Source organism: Heterodontus francisci, chromosome 20, assembly GCF_036365525.1.
Source record: "Heterodontus francisci isolate sHetFra1 chromosome 20, sHetFra1.hap1, whole genome shotgun sequence".
Lineage (NCBI taxonomy): Eukaryota > Metazoa > Chordata > Chondrichthyes > Heterodontiformes > Heterodontidae > Heterodontus > Heterodontus francisci.
In genome coordinates, this window is record NC_090390.1 from 27,066,390 (window position 1) to 27,080,993 (window position 14,604).

General features: G+C 43.4%; 1 protein-coding gene across 1 annotated transcript in view; it reads left to right on the plus strand.

Annotated features, from left to right (window-relative positions):
• ipmkb (inositol polyphosphate multikinase b) overlaps positions 1-14,604 on the plus strand; it is a 132,780-nt gene that overhangs the window by 80,242 nt on the left and 37,934 nt on the right. The window contains 1 exon segment of the mRNA XM_068052489.1: positions 5,737-5,818. Coding sequence (XP_067908590.1) covers positions 5,737-5,818 — 82 coding nt within the window.

Here is a 14,604-nt window from a genome sequence, read left to right on the forward strand (position 1 = left end):
TTGGCACGACCCCAGATGTCAGTTTGAAGAACTTTGCAGGGACGACTGGGGAGGGTGTGCTTTTGTCAGTGCCAGGTGGTCCATCCGCTTTTATTCTTTCTTGACTTTTCTGTTGTGTACTCAACTTCTAAATAATCTGTTAACAAATTTACATTTTGCTCTTTTCCATTATGGTCGATAAGGCAAGTCCTCCTTTGAGATTTGGAGCCTGTGACCAATGAATTGCATGTGGCTCTTTGCAGTGATTTATTGTTTAATGCCATTCCCTTCACATCCATCGAATGCAATTCACTTCAGCCTGCCTTTGGTTCTGCTAACTTTTATGAAGCATATTTTTGCACATGAAAATAATCAGTTGAAAGTACTGGCTTGCTTACTTCTCAAGGGGCATGTTGCATTTGAAGTTGATGGAATATGTAACCAGCACAACAATAATTAGTAGCAGGCAACTGCAGATTTTAAAGTGACTTATTGTTTATCCATTCACAAGGTGTGGGCATTGCTGGCAAAACCAGCATTTATTTATTGCCCATCCCTCATTGCCCTTGAGAAGCAAACTTCTTGAACTGCTTCAATCCAAGCAGTGAAGGTGCTGTTAGGTAGAGTGTTCCAGGGTTTGCACCCAGCGCCAATGAAGGAATGGTGATATATTTCCAAGTCAGGGTAGTGTGTGACTTAAGGGTATTGGTGTTCCCATACGCTTGCCGCCCTTGTCCTTATAGGTGGCAGGGGTTGCAGGTTTGGAAGGTGCAGTCAAAAAAGCATGACAAATTGCGGCAGTGCACCTTGTAGATGGTACACAGTGCTGCCACTGTCTGCTGGTATTGGGATAGTAAATGTTTAAGGTGGTGGATGGGATGCCAAGTAAGCAGCTTTGTCCTGGAGGGGGTTGAGCTGCTTTAATGTTGTTGGAGCTGCACTCATCCAGGCATGTGGAGAGTTATTCCATCACATTCCTAACTTAGGCCATCAAGATAATGGAAAGGTTTTGGGAGCTAGAAGGTGTGTCACTCATTGTATAATACCTAGCCTCTGACTTGCGTCAGCCACAGTATTTGTGTGCCTGGCCCAATCAAGTTTCTGGTCAGTGGTGATCCCAGGATATTGATTGTGGTAGATTTGACAATGATCTTTTTGAATGTCAAAGGGGAGATGGTTAGACACACTCTTGTTGGAGATAAGTTATTGCCTGGCACTTGTGTGACTTTAATGTTACTTGCCACTTATCAGCCTGAATGTTGTCCAGGTCTTGCTGCATGTAGACAAGGAGTGCTTCATTATTTGAGGAGTTGTGATTGGAATTCAACACTGCAATCATCAGCAAACATCCCCACTTCTGACCTTATGATGGAGGGAAGGTCATTGATGAAGCAGTTGAAAATGGTCAAGCCTAGGACACTACCCTGAGGAATTCTTGCAGTGATATCCTGGGGTTGAGGTGATTGGCTTCCAACAACCACAACCATCTTCCTTTGTGCGAGCTCAGACTCCAGCCAGTGCAGAGTTTCTCCTCAATTCCTATTGACTTCAATTTTACTCTGGCTCCTTGATGCCGCACTTGGCCAAATGCTGCCTTGTTATCGAGGGCTGTTGCTCTTGCCTCACCTGGAATTCAGCTTTTTTGTCCATGTTTGGATTAACGCTGCAATGAGGTCTGAGTGGTCCTGGCGCAACCCAACTGAGCGTCGGTGAGCAGGTTATTTGTAAGTAAATGCCGCTTGATAGCACTGTCAGTGCTATCTTCCATCACTTTGTTGATTGACAGTAGGCCACTGAGGCAGTAATACACTAGATTGGAGTTGCCCTGCTTTTTGTAGATGGGACATTTTCCACATTGTCTGGTCAGTGCCAGTGTTGTAACTGTACTGGAACACTTGGCTAGAGGCATGGCTGGATTTAGAATACGTCTTCACTACAGCCGAGATGTTTGTTGGAGCCCATAGCTGTTGCTGTATCCAGTGTGCTCAGTTGTTTCTTGATATCATGTAGAATTAATTGAATTGGCTAAGACTGGCTTTTGTGAAGGCAGGGACCTTAGGAGGAGGCTGAGATGGATCATCCACTCTGCATTTCTAGCTGAAAATGGTTAGGCCTAGAACACTGCTCTTGTAACACTTAAGCCTTGTTTTTTGCATCCACGTGCTGGGCTCCACCATCTTTGAGGATGTGGATGTTTATGGAGCTTCCTCCTCCTATTGTATAATTGTCCATCACCATTCACGACTAGATGTGGCAGGACTGCAGAGTTTTGATTTGATCTGTTGGTTGTGGGATCGCTTAGCTATGTCTTTAGCATGCTGCTTCTGCTATAGCATGCATGTAGTCCTGCTACATGTTGTAGCTTCACCAGGTTGGTACCTCACTTTTAGGTACACTCAGTGCTGTTCCTGGCATGCTGTCCTGCACTCCTCATTCAACCAGGTTTGGTCCCCTGGCTTGACGGTCATTGTAAAGTGAGTGATATGATAGGCCAAGTGGTGGAATAGAATTCTGCTGCTGATGGCCCGCAGCACCTCAGGATGCTCAGTTTTGAGTTGTAAGATCTGTCCTGAATTTACCCCATGTCGCACAGTGGTAGTGTCACACAATATGATGGAGGGTATCCTCAATGTGAAAACAGGACTTCAGCTCCACAGGGACTGTGCAGTGGTCACTCCAGCGAATACTGTCATTGACATTTTTGGTCTCCTTATCCAAGGAAAGATATACTTGCCATAGAGGGATTGTAACAGAGGTTCACCAGACTAATCCCTAGGATGGCGGATTTGTCTTGGGACAGATTAAGGAAATTGGGCCTGTGTTCTCCAGAGTTTTGGAAAATGAGAGGTGATCTCATTGAAACGTACAAAATTCTTACAGGGCATGAGAGGATAGATGTAGATAGGATGTTTCCCCTGCCTGGTGAGCCTAGAACCAGGGGACATAATCGCAGAATAAGGGATAGGCCATTTTAGACTGAAATGAGGAGGAACTTCTTCGCTTAGAGGGTGGTGAATCTTTGGAATTCTCTACCCCAGAGGGCTGTGGAAGCTCGATCATTGAGCACATTCAAAACAGAAATCGATAGATTTCTGGAGAAGAATGACATCAAGAGATATGGAGGTAGCTCAGGAAAGTGGCATTGAGGTGGATGATCGTCCATGATCTAATTGAATGGCGGAGCAGGCTCGACGGGCTGAATGGCGTACTCTTGTTCCTATGTTCCAAAGACAGATGCATCTGCAACAGGTAGGTTGGTGAGGACGAGGTTAAGTTAGTTGTTTTCCCCTCATGTTTCTATTATCACCTGCTGCAGGCATAGTCTGGCAGCTGTGCCCTTAGCCAGCTAGGTTGGTAGTGATGCTCATGAGTCACTCTTGGTGATGGACGTTGAAGTGCCCCACCCAGAGTACTTTCTGTGCCCTTCCTACCCTCAGTGCTTCTAATAAGTGGTGTTCAATATGGTGGAGCACTGATTCATTAACTGAGGGAGGGCAGTAGGTGATAGTCAGCAGATTTTCTTGACTTAATGTGCATCTGAAAGGCATATTGGCTTTCTCAAAATAAACGAAAAGAACAAACTTGTATATTTCATGACCTCAGGACATCTCAAAGCACTTCACCTTATGTGTAGCTGCTGTTGTTATATGGGAGAACGCATCAGCCAGTCGATGCACAGCAAGATCGCATAAGCAGCAATGAAGTAAACAGATAATCTGTTTTCATGATGTTAGTTGAAGGATAAATGTTGGTCAAGCCACCAGGTTGGACACCTTGCTCCTCTTAAGTACTACCATTTGACCTTTTATGTCCACCTGAAAGTCGTGGTTTGACATCTCGTCTGCAAGACAGTGCAGCATACTCTCAGTACTCTACCGAAGTGTTAGATGAGATTGTGCATTGATGCTCTGGAGTGAGACTTGTATTTAAAATGCAACTGACAGGAGGTTAGTAGAATACCTACTTTATACCAGCTAGCCTATGACAATGGAGTCCTAGTAACTAGATAAGAGATATAGGTGATATGAGGATCTACTCACTGTTCAATATTTCTGAAATTTATTGTAACATAGATATTTTACGCAAAAAATAGTTACTCATGCTGGTGGCTGGAAACTGTTACTCTAGATAGTAATTTCTACAATAATATGGAGTGGCTTTGAAGAGTAAGTCAATATGATATAAAAGCAGAAAGTGCTGGAAATACTCAGCAGGTCTGGCAGCATCTGTGGAGAGAGTTAACGTTTCAGGCTATGACACAGTCCTGTTTGGTCACAGACCTGAAACATTAACTCTGTTTCTCTCTCCACAGCTGCTGCCAGACCTGCTGAGTATTTCCAGCACTTTGTTTTTATTTCAGGTTTCCAGCATCCACGGTATTTTGCTTTTATTTTAGGTCGATATGATATACTGACATGATGAGGGGCTTAGTTTTATTGCAGAGGACTGATGTTAAAAGTGATGCATGATTTTCAGTACCCTAATTTGAGGGCATTTCCTAGCCTTACGTTTTAAAGACCATAATACTGTGGCTTACCACAGGTTTACATGTAATTCAGTACAGTTTGTCCTCCCAGTTTACTTTTATAATTGTAGTGGCACTACTTGTGTACAAATGCAGTAGTGATTTTTGTGAGACTTTGTTCACATGTCAGTGTCCTCCTGAGGTATTTTTAATGTGGATCTAACAATTGCAGATTTGTAGCAGCAGAAGATGGATTTCTGTGCTTCTGGGACAGTGGTACAAAAAGTTGCTGTTCAAAACCTGCCTTTTTTTTTAGTCTGCATATGTTACCAATTTACTCGCTCCCCACTATTTCCAATTTATTTTTTTCCCTGCTGTCCAAATTTCTAGCCTGCCCTGACTAGGAGGGCAGGCTCATCAGTTGCTCTCAAACATATCTCAATGTGATTTTTAGCCCAGTGAGTGCTCAGGAGAGTGGCTTAAGATAACCTGTCCCCTATACATTGCTCATGATTCCTACCTGTAGGGATGTTCCTAATCTCTTGTAGTGGCTCCTTTCATAACTCTATTATGCAGGGAATTGTCACACAGATTCACGTGCTACAACTCTTCTGCCCATCCTATCACATATCTTTCTGACCCTTCCTTCTACGTGTTCGATCCCTAAATTTCGTCATTTATTTGCCCCACCTTTAGTCCTCAAGCTGCCTCCCTTAGATAACTTATGCTTTAATAGCCTTCATGACCTCTTTGCAGGGTTATTTGCAAGTGACTGGATTTCATCTGGAGCCATGATTGTGGCTCAATGGAAGTAAATTAAGAGAAATGGAGCAGAGCAGCTATTTTCATTACACAGCAATGTATTTCCCAGGCAAGGGGCTCAGGTTTAAATGATATCTAGTGTGTATCATCAGAATGGTCCATGACAGCATTTTAGTTGCGTAAGCCCCTAGCAGTGTGCCAAAGCAATGGATGTTTCTGATTGCATTATGTTGCGTAGCTGTGTATTTGATTGAATAATAAAGCAAAGTTCCAATTGTACTGATATCACATCAAAGTTCACCCATTTCATAAACAGAAGCCTCCTCCCTGCCACCCATTCCTCCATTTACCTTCCCCAGCTTTTTGTGGGCCTTTGAACATTGAACTATTTTCTGCAGAAACATTCTTCCCATTCCATTTAACTTTTAATTGATTTTAATTATCTATTTTCCATAAATATTAGCAACCAGCAGTTCTTTTAAATGAAATAAATGCTGACACTTGATCCTAATTAAAATTTTTCTACCCAGGTCTACCAGTTCTCATCTGATAGCTATGTGACGTATGACCAACGCTATGGAAGAGGTTTAACAAAGGAAACTTTGAAAGATGGTGAGATCTTAATCTTAAATTCTTACAAGATTGTTCATCATTTTGATATTGTCAAGTAATCTGAGACTATAATGGAAACCATATTTAACTATGTTGTTGCCTCCCGTCCCCATGCTTAGCATTCATTGCTAAAAAGTATTGGTAGTGCAAGTCTGCTGCAGTGAAAAGCAATAAATATGCACATAAACAGGACAAAAGTAGGTCCATTGGGTGGTTATTTTCCCGAATGACAGACTCAAGGAGCAGCTCTGGAGTTTTTAATCTGTGCTCGTCACTGAACCCCTAACAAAAGTACCTTACTTATTTCCCCACAAATGTCTTTTTTTTTCATGGACATCAAGAAAAAGCAAGCCTGGGTTTTATGGCTAATAGGTAGCTCGCAACATGAATGTGGAAGTGTTTTTTCTGACTCCACCCATCCCCAGCACTCTCTCTCTCCCTCCTTGACAGTGATTCAGCTCGCACAATGGTTCCACAGATGCCTATAGCCCTGTAGGACCTTGCACAGTTGGTTATCTTTCAGAAGTAAACTTACAGAGAGAGCCATGGCATATTAATCTATGGAGGACATGATAGCTGAGCCCAGTCTTCCCTCAAGCAACATCAGCAGACTTCTTAAAATGAGTCACTGCAAATAATTGGGAATAGGCTGATTTCCCCGCCAGGGGACAGTTATTGTATTAAATAGTCGCTTGGTAGTACAGAACTTGAGTATTGCTGAGAAAAGAGATATGCTGTCAAAGCTTTGCATCTTGCATGCATCAGGACAGACACCAGAATGCTAAATTTCAAAGGCAGCAACGATTTATGCTGCAGGAGAAAAGGCCGCTGATTGGTTGGCAAGTCCGCTCTGGTCGAGTCATTGCCATGGAGAATGCACCAGGGAATTATTGTCCTCCGTGCTTTTGTTTAATTCAAAAAGGCTGCATTTGCCGACAACACAACCACTAGGTGGTGCAGTACTGCCACATGCACAAATGCAGCCTCTTTGACAGAAAAATCATTCTCTGTGACGTCTCGCGCAGCTGCCAGTGATAAAGATGGCGCTGCTTAATTTAACAGAAAGAAAGAATTGAACCCGAAACCCCTCATCCCTCAATGGCTGCGTTCGCCGCCTCCAACCCCCCCAGCCCCCAACAGTTCCCTTTCACGATCGCAGCTTCTGTTCCCTGCTCCCTCCTATGATCGCCACCTCAATCGCTGCATTCAGTTTCCTGCTCCCTCCCGTGCCAGAGTGCATTCATACTTGCGCACACGCAAAATGCACCTGAGATTTGCCAGCTAGCCAGTAGTCATGCAATATGTCATCATGCAAAGGGACGTCGGCCTCCAGCGCGAGTTTTGGAAAGCAGCCCCCTCCCGCCGTTTTCTCCTGCGTCCGCCTGCCCACTACTCCATCCTGCTGCTCCCATTTGCTTGCCGCTCCATCTTGCTGTTCTCTCCCACGTCCTACTGGCCGTCATTCCCTCCCACTGCTCGCTCCCCACATCGTTGCCCAGAGAAGCGGTGGGTTGGGGAGGAGGGAGGGGGAGCGAGCGGGGTACTAGTGGCAAGGGAGGAAGCAAGCGGCAGGATGGAGCAGTGGGCAGGCGGACGCGGGAGGGAGCGATTTGAGCCGCTTTCCAAAACTCGTGTTGGAGGCTGACCTCCAATTGCATGATGATGTATTGCATGACTACTGGCAAGCTGGCAAATCTCGGATGCATTTTGCCCCTGCGCAAGGGTAAATGCATTCTGCGCATGTGTGCAGTTTGGACCGTAGTGATGACGTCGATGCTTGGCTGTGTTGTCAGGAGACGCTCCGATTCAAAAAAGGTGCAACACCTGGACATGTTCCTTTTGCCTGCAGAGGACAGGTCCCTAAAAATGAATATACGTAACTCCTAGCAAGCGTAAGTGAGTCACATTGCGAGACCGACTGATAATCCTCAATTGGTTGTTTGTGTAATTTTTAGCACACTTGGGATTGTTCAGTAAGCGCTGTCCAATTGTGGAATCACATCTTACATTAGACATTGTGTTCAGAGTTTTGCAGGTAAGGTCTGGTTGAGTAGTCAGTACTCTGCCTATTGCGAACAGCCGAAGGGACGTACTGTTTGATATGATCTGGCAGTCATTGGGATGTACGACCTACGTACCTGGCATCGCACCGGCACTGGAATTTGTATACCACATTACTGTACTCAACCACTCCATACTTGCAAACAGTTGTGCATAAATGTCCAATTGTGGCAGCACAGAAACTTACTCACCTGATTTGATTAAAATTATCATAAGTGGGTGTATAAGATAAATGTTGAAGTGCAGAAGTAGACTTGAGCCATGAGGGTACTCTGCTTCGTATGGAATTTTTGTGAAGAGAGATTTTAGATAGTTCAACAAAGGTAAGCCTCTTTTGAATAGAAACATTGTGATAAGAAAAAGGAGTCATAAAATGGTTAATGGATATTTTGATTTAGTCCTATTTACTTGTCCCTGTTAATGACTTGCTTTATATACATGCTGGTTTGACAAAGGAACTTTACTCTTGCTTTCAGAAGTTGTCTGAGGATCTTTCCCCAAGGGACCAATGTTACTTTAGTTGCAAAATTCAATGCAGTTCTTGTACTTACAGAGGAGGGACAATGCAAATTTGAACTGCTGACTTTGTCGTCTTAAATTCTCACTCAAATGATATAAACTTCTGTATTTGCTGGGATGGCTCATTAAATATACTTTTTGAGATTTGTTTGAAGTTACACAAAGCCTTGAAATTTGATGCGTGACCTGTTGTACTTAATTAACAGTGGTGACTCATTAGAGTCCAATTTAAAATGTTCTCAATTAAAATCTAAGGCTCCAATGTAGTCTGTTGAATATGGCACCTAAATAGTGTTATATGCGTCTTACAAATGTGGATGCTGGAAATTTGAAATGAAAAAAAAATGCTGGGAATACCCGGCAGCATCTGTGGAGGGAGAAACAGAGTTAAAGCTTCAGGTTGATAACTTTTTAATTTCTCATCCTTGTTTTCAAATCGCTTCATGGTCTTGCTGTTCCTTATTTCTGATTTTGTGTCTTGTTGATGCTATCTTTTGTTACAGCAATATGTGAACCCTAGGAATTTGTTAGGGAAAAATAGACATCATTAAAAGCTCCTTTGTACTGACTGACTGATGTGTGCTTTTTAATCATTTTTATTTTCCTCACCACCAATGCCTGTGCTTCTGATAGGTAACAGGAATCTATGCCTATTAAAATTGTCAAATTCTCACCTGTCATTCTAACATCCAAAGTGTACAACCGTACACTCACTTGATGTATCTTTATGTTTTGGAACTCTTTTTCACAATTCAAGATACCTCTTAGCTTCTTATCATCTGCAATCTTGGACGTACTTCTGTTTCCAAATCCGGCATAATTAAAAGCTGGAAGCTAGCATCTATCTCTCATGTCCCTTTTTTCCTAATCTGCCTACTTTGCTTAGTGCAAAGACTTATTTGTTCTCTCCACGTGACTTGATGGACCTTTGTTTTTCCAGCATTTTCTGTTTGTTTCTGATTAGGTTTCTGCCTCTACCACAGTACTGAAACAACTCTTATCAAAGTCATAAATGACATCCCATATGACTGTGACAAAGGTAAACTAGCCTTCCTTGTCCTTCCCATCCTCTCTGCGCCCTTTGACACGGTTGACCACACCATCCTCCATTGCCTCTCCACTGTCATCTAGTTGGGTGAAATTACTTTCACCTGGGCCCATTCTTATTAATCTAATCGTAGCCAGAGTATCACAGGCAATGGCTTCTCTTCTCATTCCCGCACCGTTACCTCTGGTGTGCCCCAAGGATCTATCCTTGGCCACCTCCTGCTTCTCATTTACATGCTGCCCTTCGGTGACATGATTTGAAAGCACAGCGTTAGTTTTCACATGTACGCTAACAACACCCAACTCTACCTCACCTTTACCTCACCACCCCCTCTCTCATCTCCCCCACGTTGCTAAATTATCAGACTGTTTATCTAACATGCAGTACTGGATAAGCCGAAATTTCTTCCAATTAAATACTAGGAAGACTGAAGCCATTTTTTTCATTCCTTCTCCAAACTCCGTTCCTTAGCTACCAACTTAATCCTTCTCCATGGCTACTGTGTGAGACTAACCTAGGCACATATTCGTGCCATTACTTAGACCGTCTATTTCTACCTCCGTAATATCGCCCCTGCCATAGCCCATCTGCTGCTGAAACCCTCATTATGCCTATCTTAACTCTAGACTTGACCTATTCCGTTCTGGCTGGTCTCCCACATCCTACCCTCCCTAAACTTGATGCCATCCAAAACTGCTGCCTGTGCCCTGGCTCACAACAGATATCATTCACCTATCACCCCTGTGCTCACTGACCTACATTGGCTCCTTGACAAACAATGTCTTTATTTTAAAATTCTCATCCTTGTTTTCAAATCCCTCCATGGCCTTACCCTCCCTACCTCTATAATCTCCTCCAGCCCCACAACTCTCTGAGATATCTGCACTCATCTAATTCTGATCTTTTGAGCACCCCTGATTTTAATCCCTCCACCATTGGTGGTTGTGCCTTCAGTTGCCTCGGTCCTAAGCTCTGGAATTCCCTCCCTACATCTTTCCGCTTTTCTACCTCACTTTCATCCTTTAACGCTCCTCAAAAACCTACCCCTTTGACCAAGCTTTTGGTCATTTGGCCTAATATCTCCTTATGTGGCTCGGTGTCATATTTTGTTTTGTAATGCTCCTGCTGCAAAGCACCTTGAGTTTTGTTTCGTTAAAGGCAATATATCAGTATATGTTATTGATAAAGTGTTTAGTTTTTTTTGTTCCTCCATGGCTCCCGCCCCAACAACAACTTGAATTTATATAGTGCCTTTAATGTAGTAAATTTCTAATCACCTTTGGTGCTACAATCCCTCACCCCTTAACTAAAGCTCTCTGACTTTGGCCTTCAGTGCACCCCACATCCTTTTGTTCAATTATTAGGTGCCGATCTTTCAGCTACCTGAGCCCCTTTTTGCTTATCCTCCTTCCTCTCATCCTTTAAGACATTCCTTAAAGCTCACCCCTTTAGCCAAGCTTTTATTTGCCCTTTTATATACTACTTTGGCTGTGCCTCTGTGAAGCTCTTTGAAGCATTTTTCTATATTAGAATTAGAATTAGAACATTTCAGCGCAGTACAGGCCCTTCGGCCCTCGATGTTGCGCCGACCTGTGAAACCATCTGACCTACACTATTCCATTTTCATCCATATGTCTATCCAATGACCACTTAAATGCCCTTAAAGTTGGCGAGTCTACTACTGTTGCAGGCAGGGCGTTCCACGCACCTACTACTCTCTGAGTAAAGAAACTACCTCTAACATCTGTCCTATATCTATCACCCCTCAACTTAAAGCTATGTCCCCTCATGTTTGCCATCACCATCCGAGGAAAAAGACTCTCACTATCCACCCTATCTAACCCTCTGATTATCTTATATGTCTCTATTAAGTCACCTCTCCTCCTCCTTCTCTCCAACGAAAACAACCTCAAGTCCCTCAGCCTTTCCTCGTAAGACCTTCCCTCCATACCAGGCAACATCCTAGTAAATCTCCTCTGCACCCTTTCCAAAGCTTCCACATCCTTCCTATAATGCGGTGACCAGAACTGCACGCAATACTCCAGGTGCGGTCTCACCAGAGTTTTGTACAGCTGCAGCATGACCTCGTGGCTCCGAAACTCAATCCCCCTACTAATAAAAGCTAACACACCATATGCCTTCTTAACAGCCCTATTAACCTGGGTAGCAACTTTCAGGGATTTATGTACCTGGACACCAAGATCTCTCTGTTCATCTACACTACCAAGAATCTTCCCATTAGCCCAGTACTCTGCATTCCTGTTACTCCTTCCAAAGTGAATCACCTCACACTTTTCCGCATTAAACTCCATTTGCCATCTCTCAGCCCAGCTCTGCAGCCTATCTATGTCCCTCTGTACCCTACAACATCCTTCGGCACTATCCACAACTCCACCGACCTTCGTGTCATCCGCAAATTTACTAACCCACCCTTCTACACCCTCATCCAGGTCATTTATAAAAATGACAAACAGCAGTGGCCCCAAAACAGATCCTTGCGGTACACCACTAGTAACTAAACTCCAGGATGAACATTTGCCATCAACCACCACCCTCTGTCTTCTTTCAGCTAGCCAATTTCTGATCCAAAGCTCTAAATCACCTTCAACCCCATATTTCCGTATTTTCTGCAATAGCCTACCGTGGGGAACCTTATCAAACGCCTTACTGAAATCCATATAGACCACATCCACTGCTTTACCCTCATCTACCTGTTTGGTCACCTTCTCGAAAAACTCAATAAGGTTTGTGAGGCACGACCTACCCTTCACAAAACTGTGCTGACTATCGCTAATGAACTTATTCTTTTCAAGATGATTATAAATCCTGTCTCTTATAACCTTTTCCAACATTTTACCCACAACCGAAGTAAGGCTCACAGGTCTATAATTACCAGGGCTGTCTCTACTCCCCTTCTTGAACAAGGGGACAGCATTTGCTATCCTCCAGTCTTCTGGCACTATTCCTGTCGACAATGACGACATAAAGATCAAGGACAAAGGCTCTGCAATCTCCTCCCTGGCTTCCCAGAGAATCCTAGGATAAATCCCATCTGGCCCAGCGGACTTATCTATTTTCACACTTTCCAAAATTGCTAACACCTCCTCCTTGTGAACCTCAATCCCATCTAGCCTAGTAGTCTGAATCTCAGTATTCTCCTCGACAACATTTTCTTTCTCTACTGTAAATACTGACGAAAAATATTCATTTAACGCTTCCCCTATCTCCTCTGATTCCACACGCAACTTCCCACTACTATCCTTGATTGGTCCTAATCTAACTCTAGTCATTCTTTTATTCCTGATATACCTATAGAAAGCCTTAGGGTTTTCCTTGATCCTATCCGCCAATGACTTCTCGTGTCCTCTCCTTGCTCTTCTTAGCTCTCCCTTTAGATCCTTCCTGGCTAGCTTGTAACTCTCAAGCGCCCTAACTGAGCCTTCACGTCTCATCCTAACATAAGCCGCCGCCTTCCTTTTGACAAGCACTGCAACTTCTTTAGTAAACCACGGCTCCCTCGCTCGACAACTTCCTCCCTGCCTGACAGGTACATACTTATCAAGGACACGCAGTAGCTGCTCCTTGAATAAGCTCCACATTTCGATTGTGGTATTATATAAATGCGACCTGTTGTTGTAGTAATTCCAGTATTCTGCTCGTTGCACAGAAAAAAAATAAAGCCTTTAAATAATGCCTCTAAACTTAGGTTACAATGTTGATTCTGTTTATAGGAATGGTGCCTATGTGGCTTTCTTCTACTTCAGAGCTAGTCTTAAAGTTTTCTGCTGTATTGGAATATAGTTGAGATATAGGTTCTTCCAAGTTGTGCTTTTGTTCAATTCATATCTTTGTGACTGCTCAGAAAGGTGAGGGATCTCATTGGAAAATTGTACATTTTCCCACTTTTGGCATTGTGTCCACGTTGAATACTGCTCCAATCTGTCAAGTGGAATTAGGGCCTGTTGCAGAATGAAACTGACACTACACTACACCAGCAGTATGTCTGAACATGAGTGTGGTGAGAGAAACGGCCATTAGGCCAATCAAGGCACCTTCCACAGACTGAATCATGAACTGTACTGAATATTTAATCTCCTGATCAATGAATCTGCTTAAATATTCCTTGATCCTGTGTACCTCCCCCACCCCCCCAAAAAAAAATGATGGAGTAAAACTCAAGAACACTCAGCCCCACTTTTCAACTCTGGCCTCCTGTCCTCCTTACCACTGCAACCCTCCATTTCCCCAGGTATCCCATTACCACACAGCAAATGGACTGTTGGTCCTGGAAAGTGCCTGATAAACTGTCTATGCAATATTGCTACATTCCCAGTCCATTATTCATCTTTGTAAATGAGTTTAACAACGCGGCATCAATTGCTTTTGCTGGGAGTGAGTTCCACACATTCACTGCTTGGGGTGGAGAGACGGGTGTATTTCTCCTGACCAATGTCTTCCTTGATATTTAAAAAAAAAATTATTTTTGTCTATACTCGTACAAGTTTCTCTTTTAGCTGCAATTTCATGAGATTGCCATTGAATAGGTGTCTCCCAGTGTTTTTACATGCAGCTAAATCTAATTTCTCACTTCTTTACAGTGTTGGCTGACTTGGACACCTGGTTGTTCATGGGTCAGTGGATCTGATACTGGGTTAAAGGAGCCAGATTTAGTTGTATGAGCTAATATATATTCAAGATCCAGGTGCGAAGAGAGGGTTGTGACGCTGAACTGATTTTCACAGGAACAAAGATTTGTTGTTGGAGGAGCAGGTCATGATTCAGATCTTCAAAATGCAAGAGGCAAATGTTTTGTCACTTCTGGTATGAGCACTGGGAGCTGGCTCACAGATACCATTCCTAAATTCCAATCTAAAACACCAACCATATGAAAGGGTAAGTCCAATAGTCTGTTAGAAGTGACATAACATTTGCCTCTTGCATTTTGAAGATCTGAATCATGACCTGCCCCTCCAACAACAAATCTTTGTTCCTGTGAAACTCAGTTCAGTGTCACAACCCTCTCTTCACACCTGGATCTTGAATTCCTGCAATCTTGGATGAACCCTCCCAACTGGACCCACCCATTGACCCCTCCAACCAAGATCGCTAATGTGCTGCATTTTGAATAGTTTCCTCCATGTGCCTTGCCATACACTCA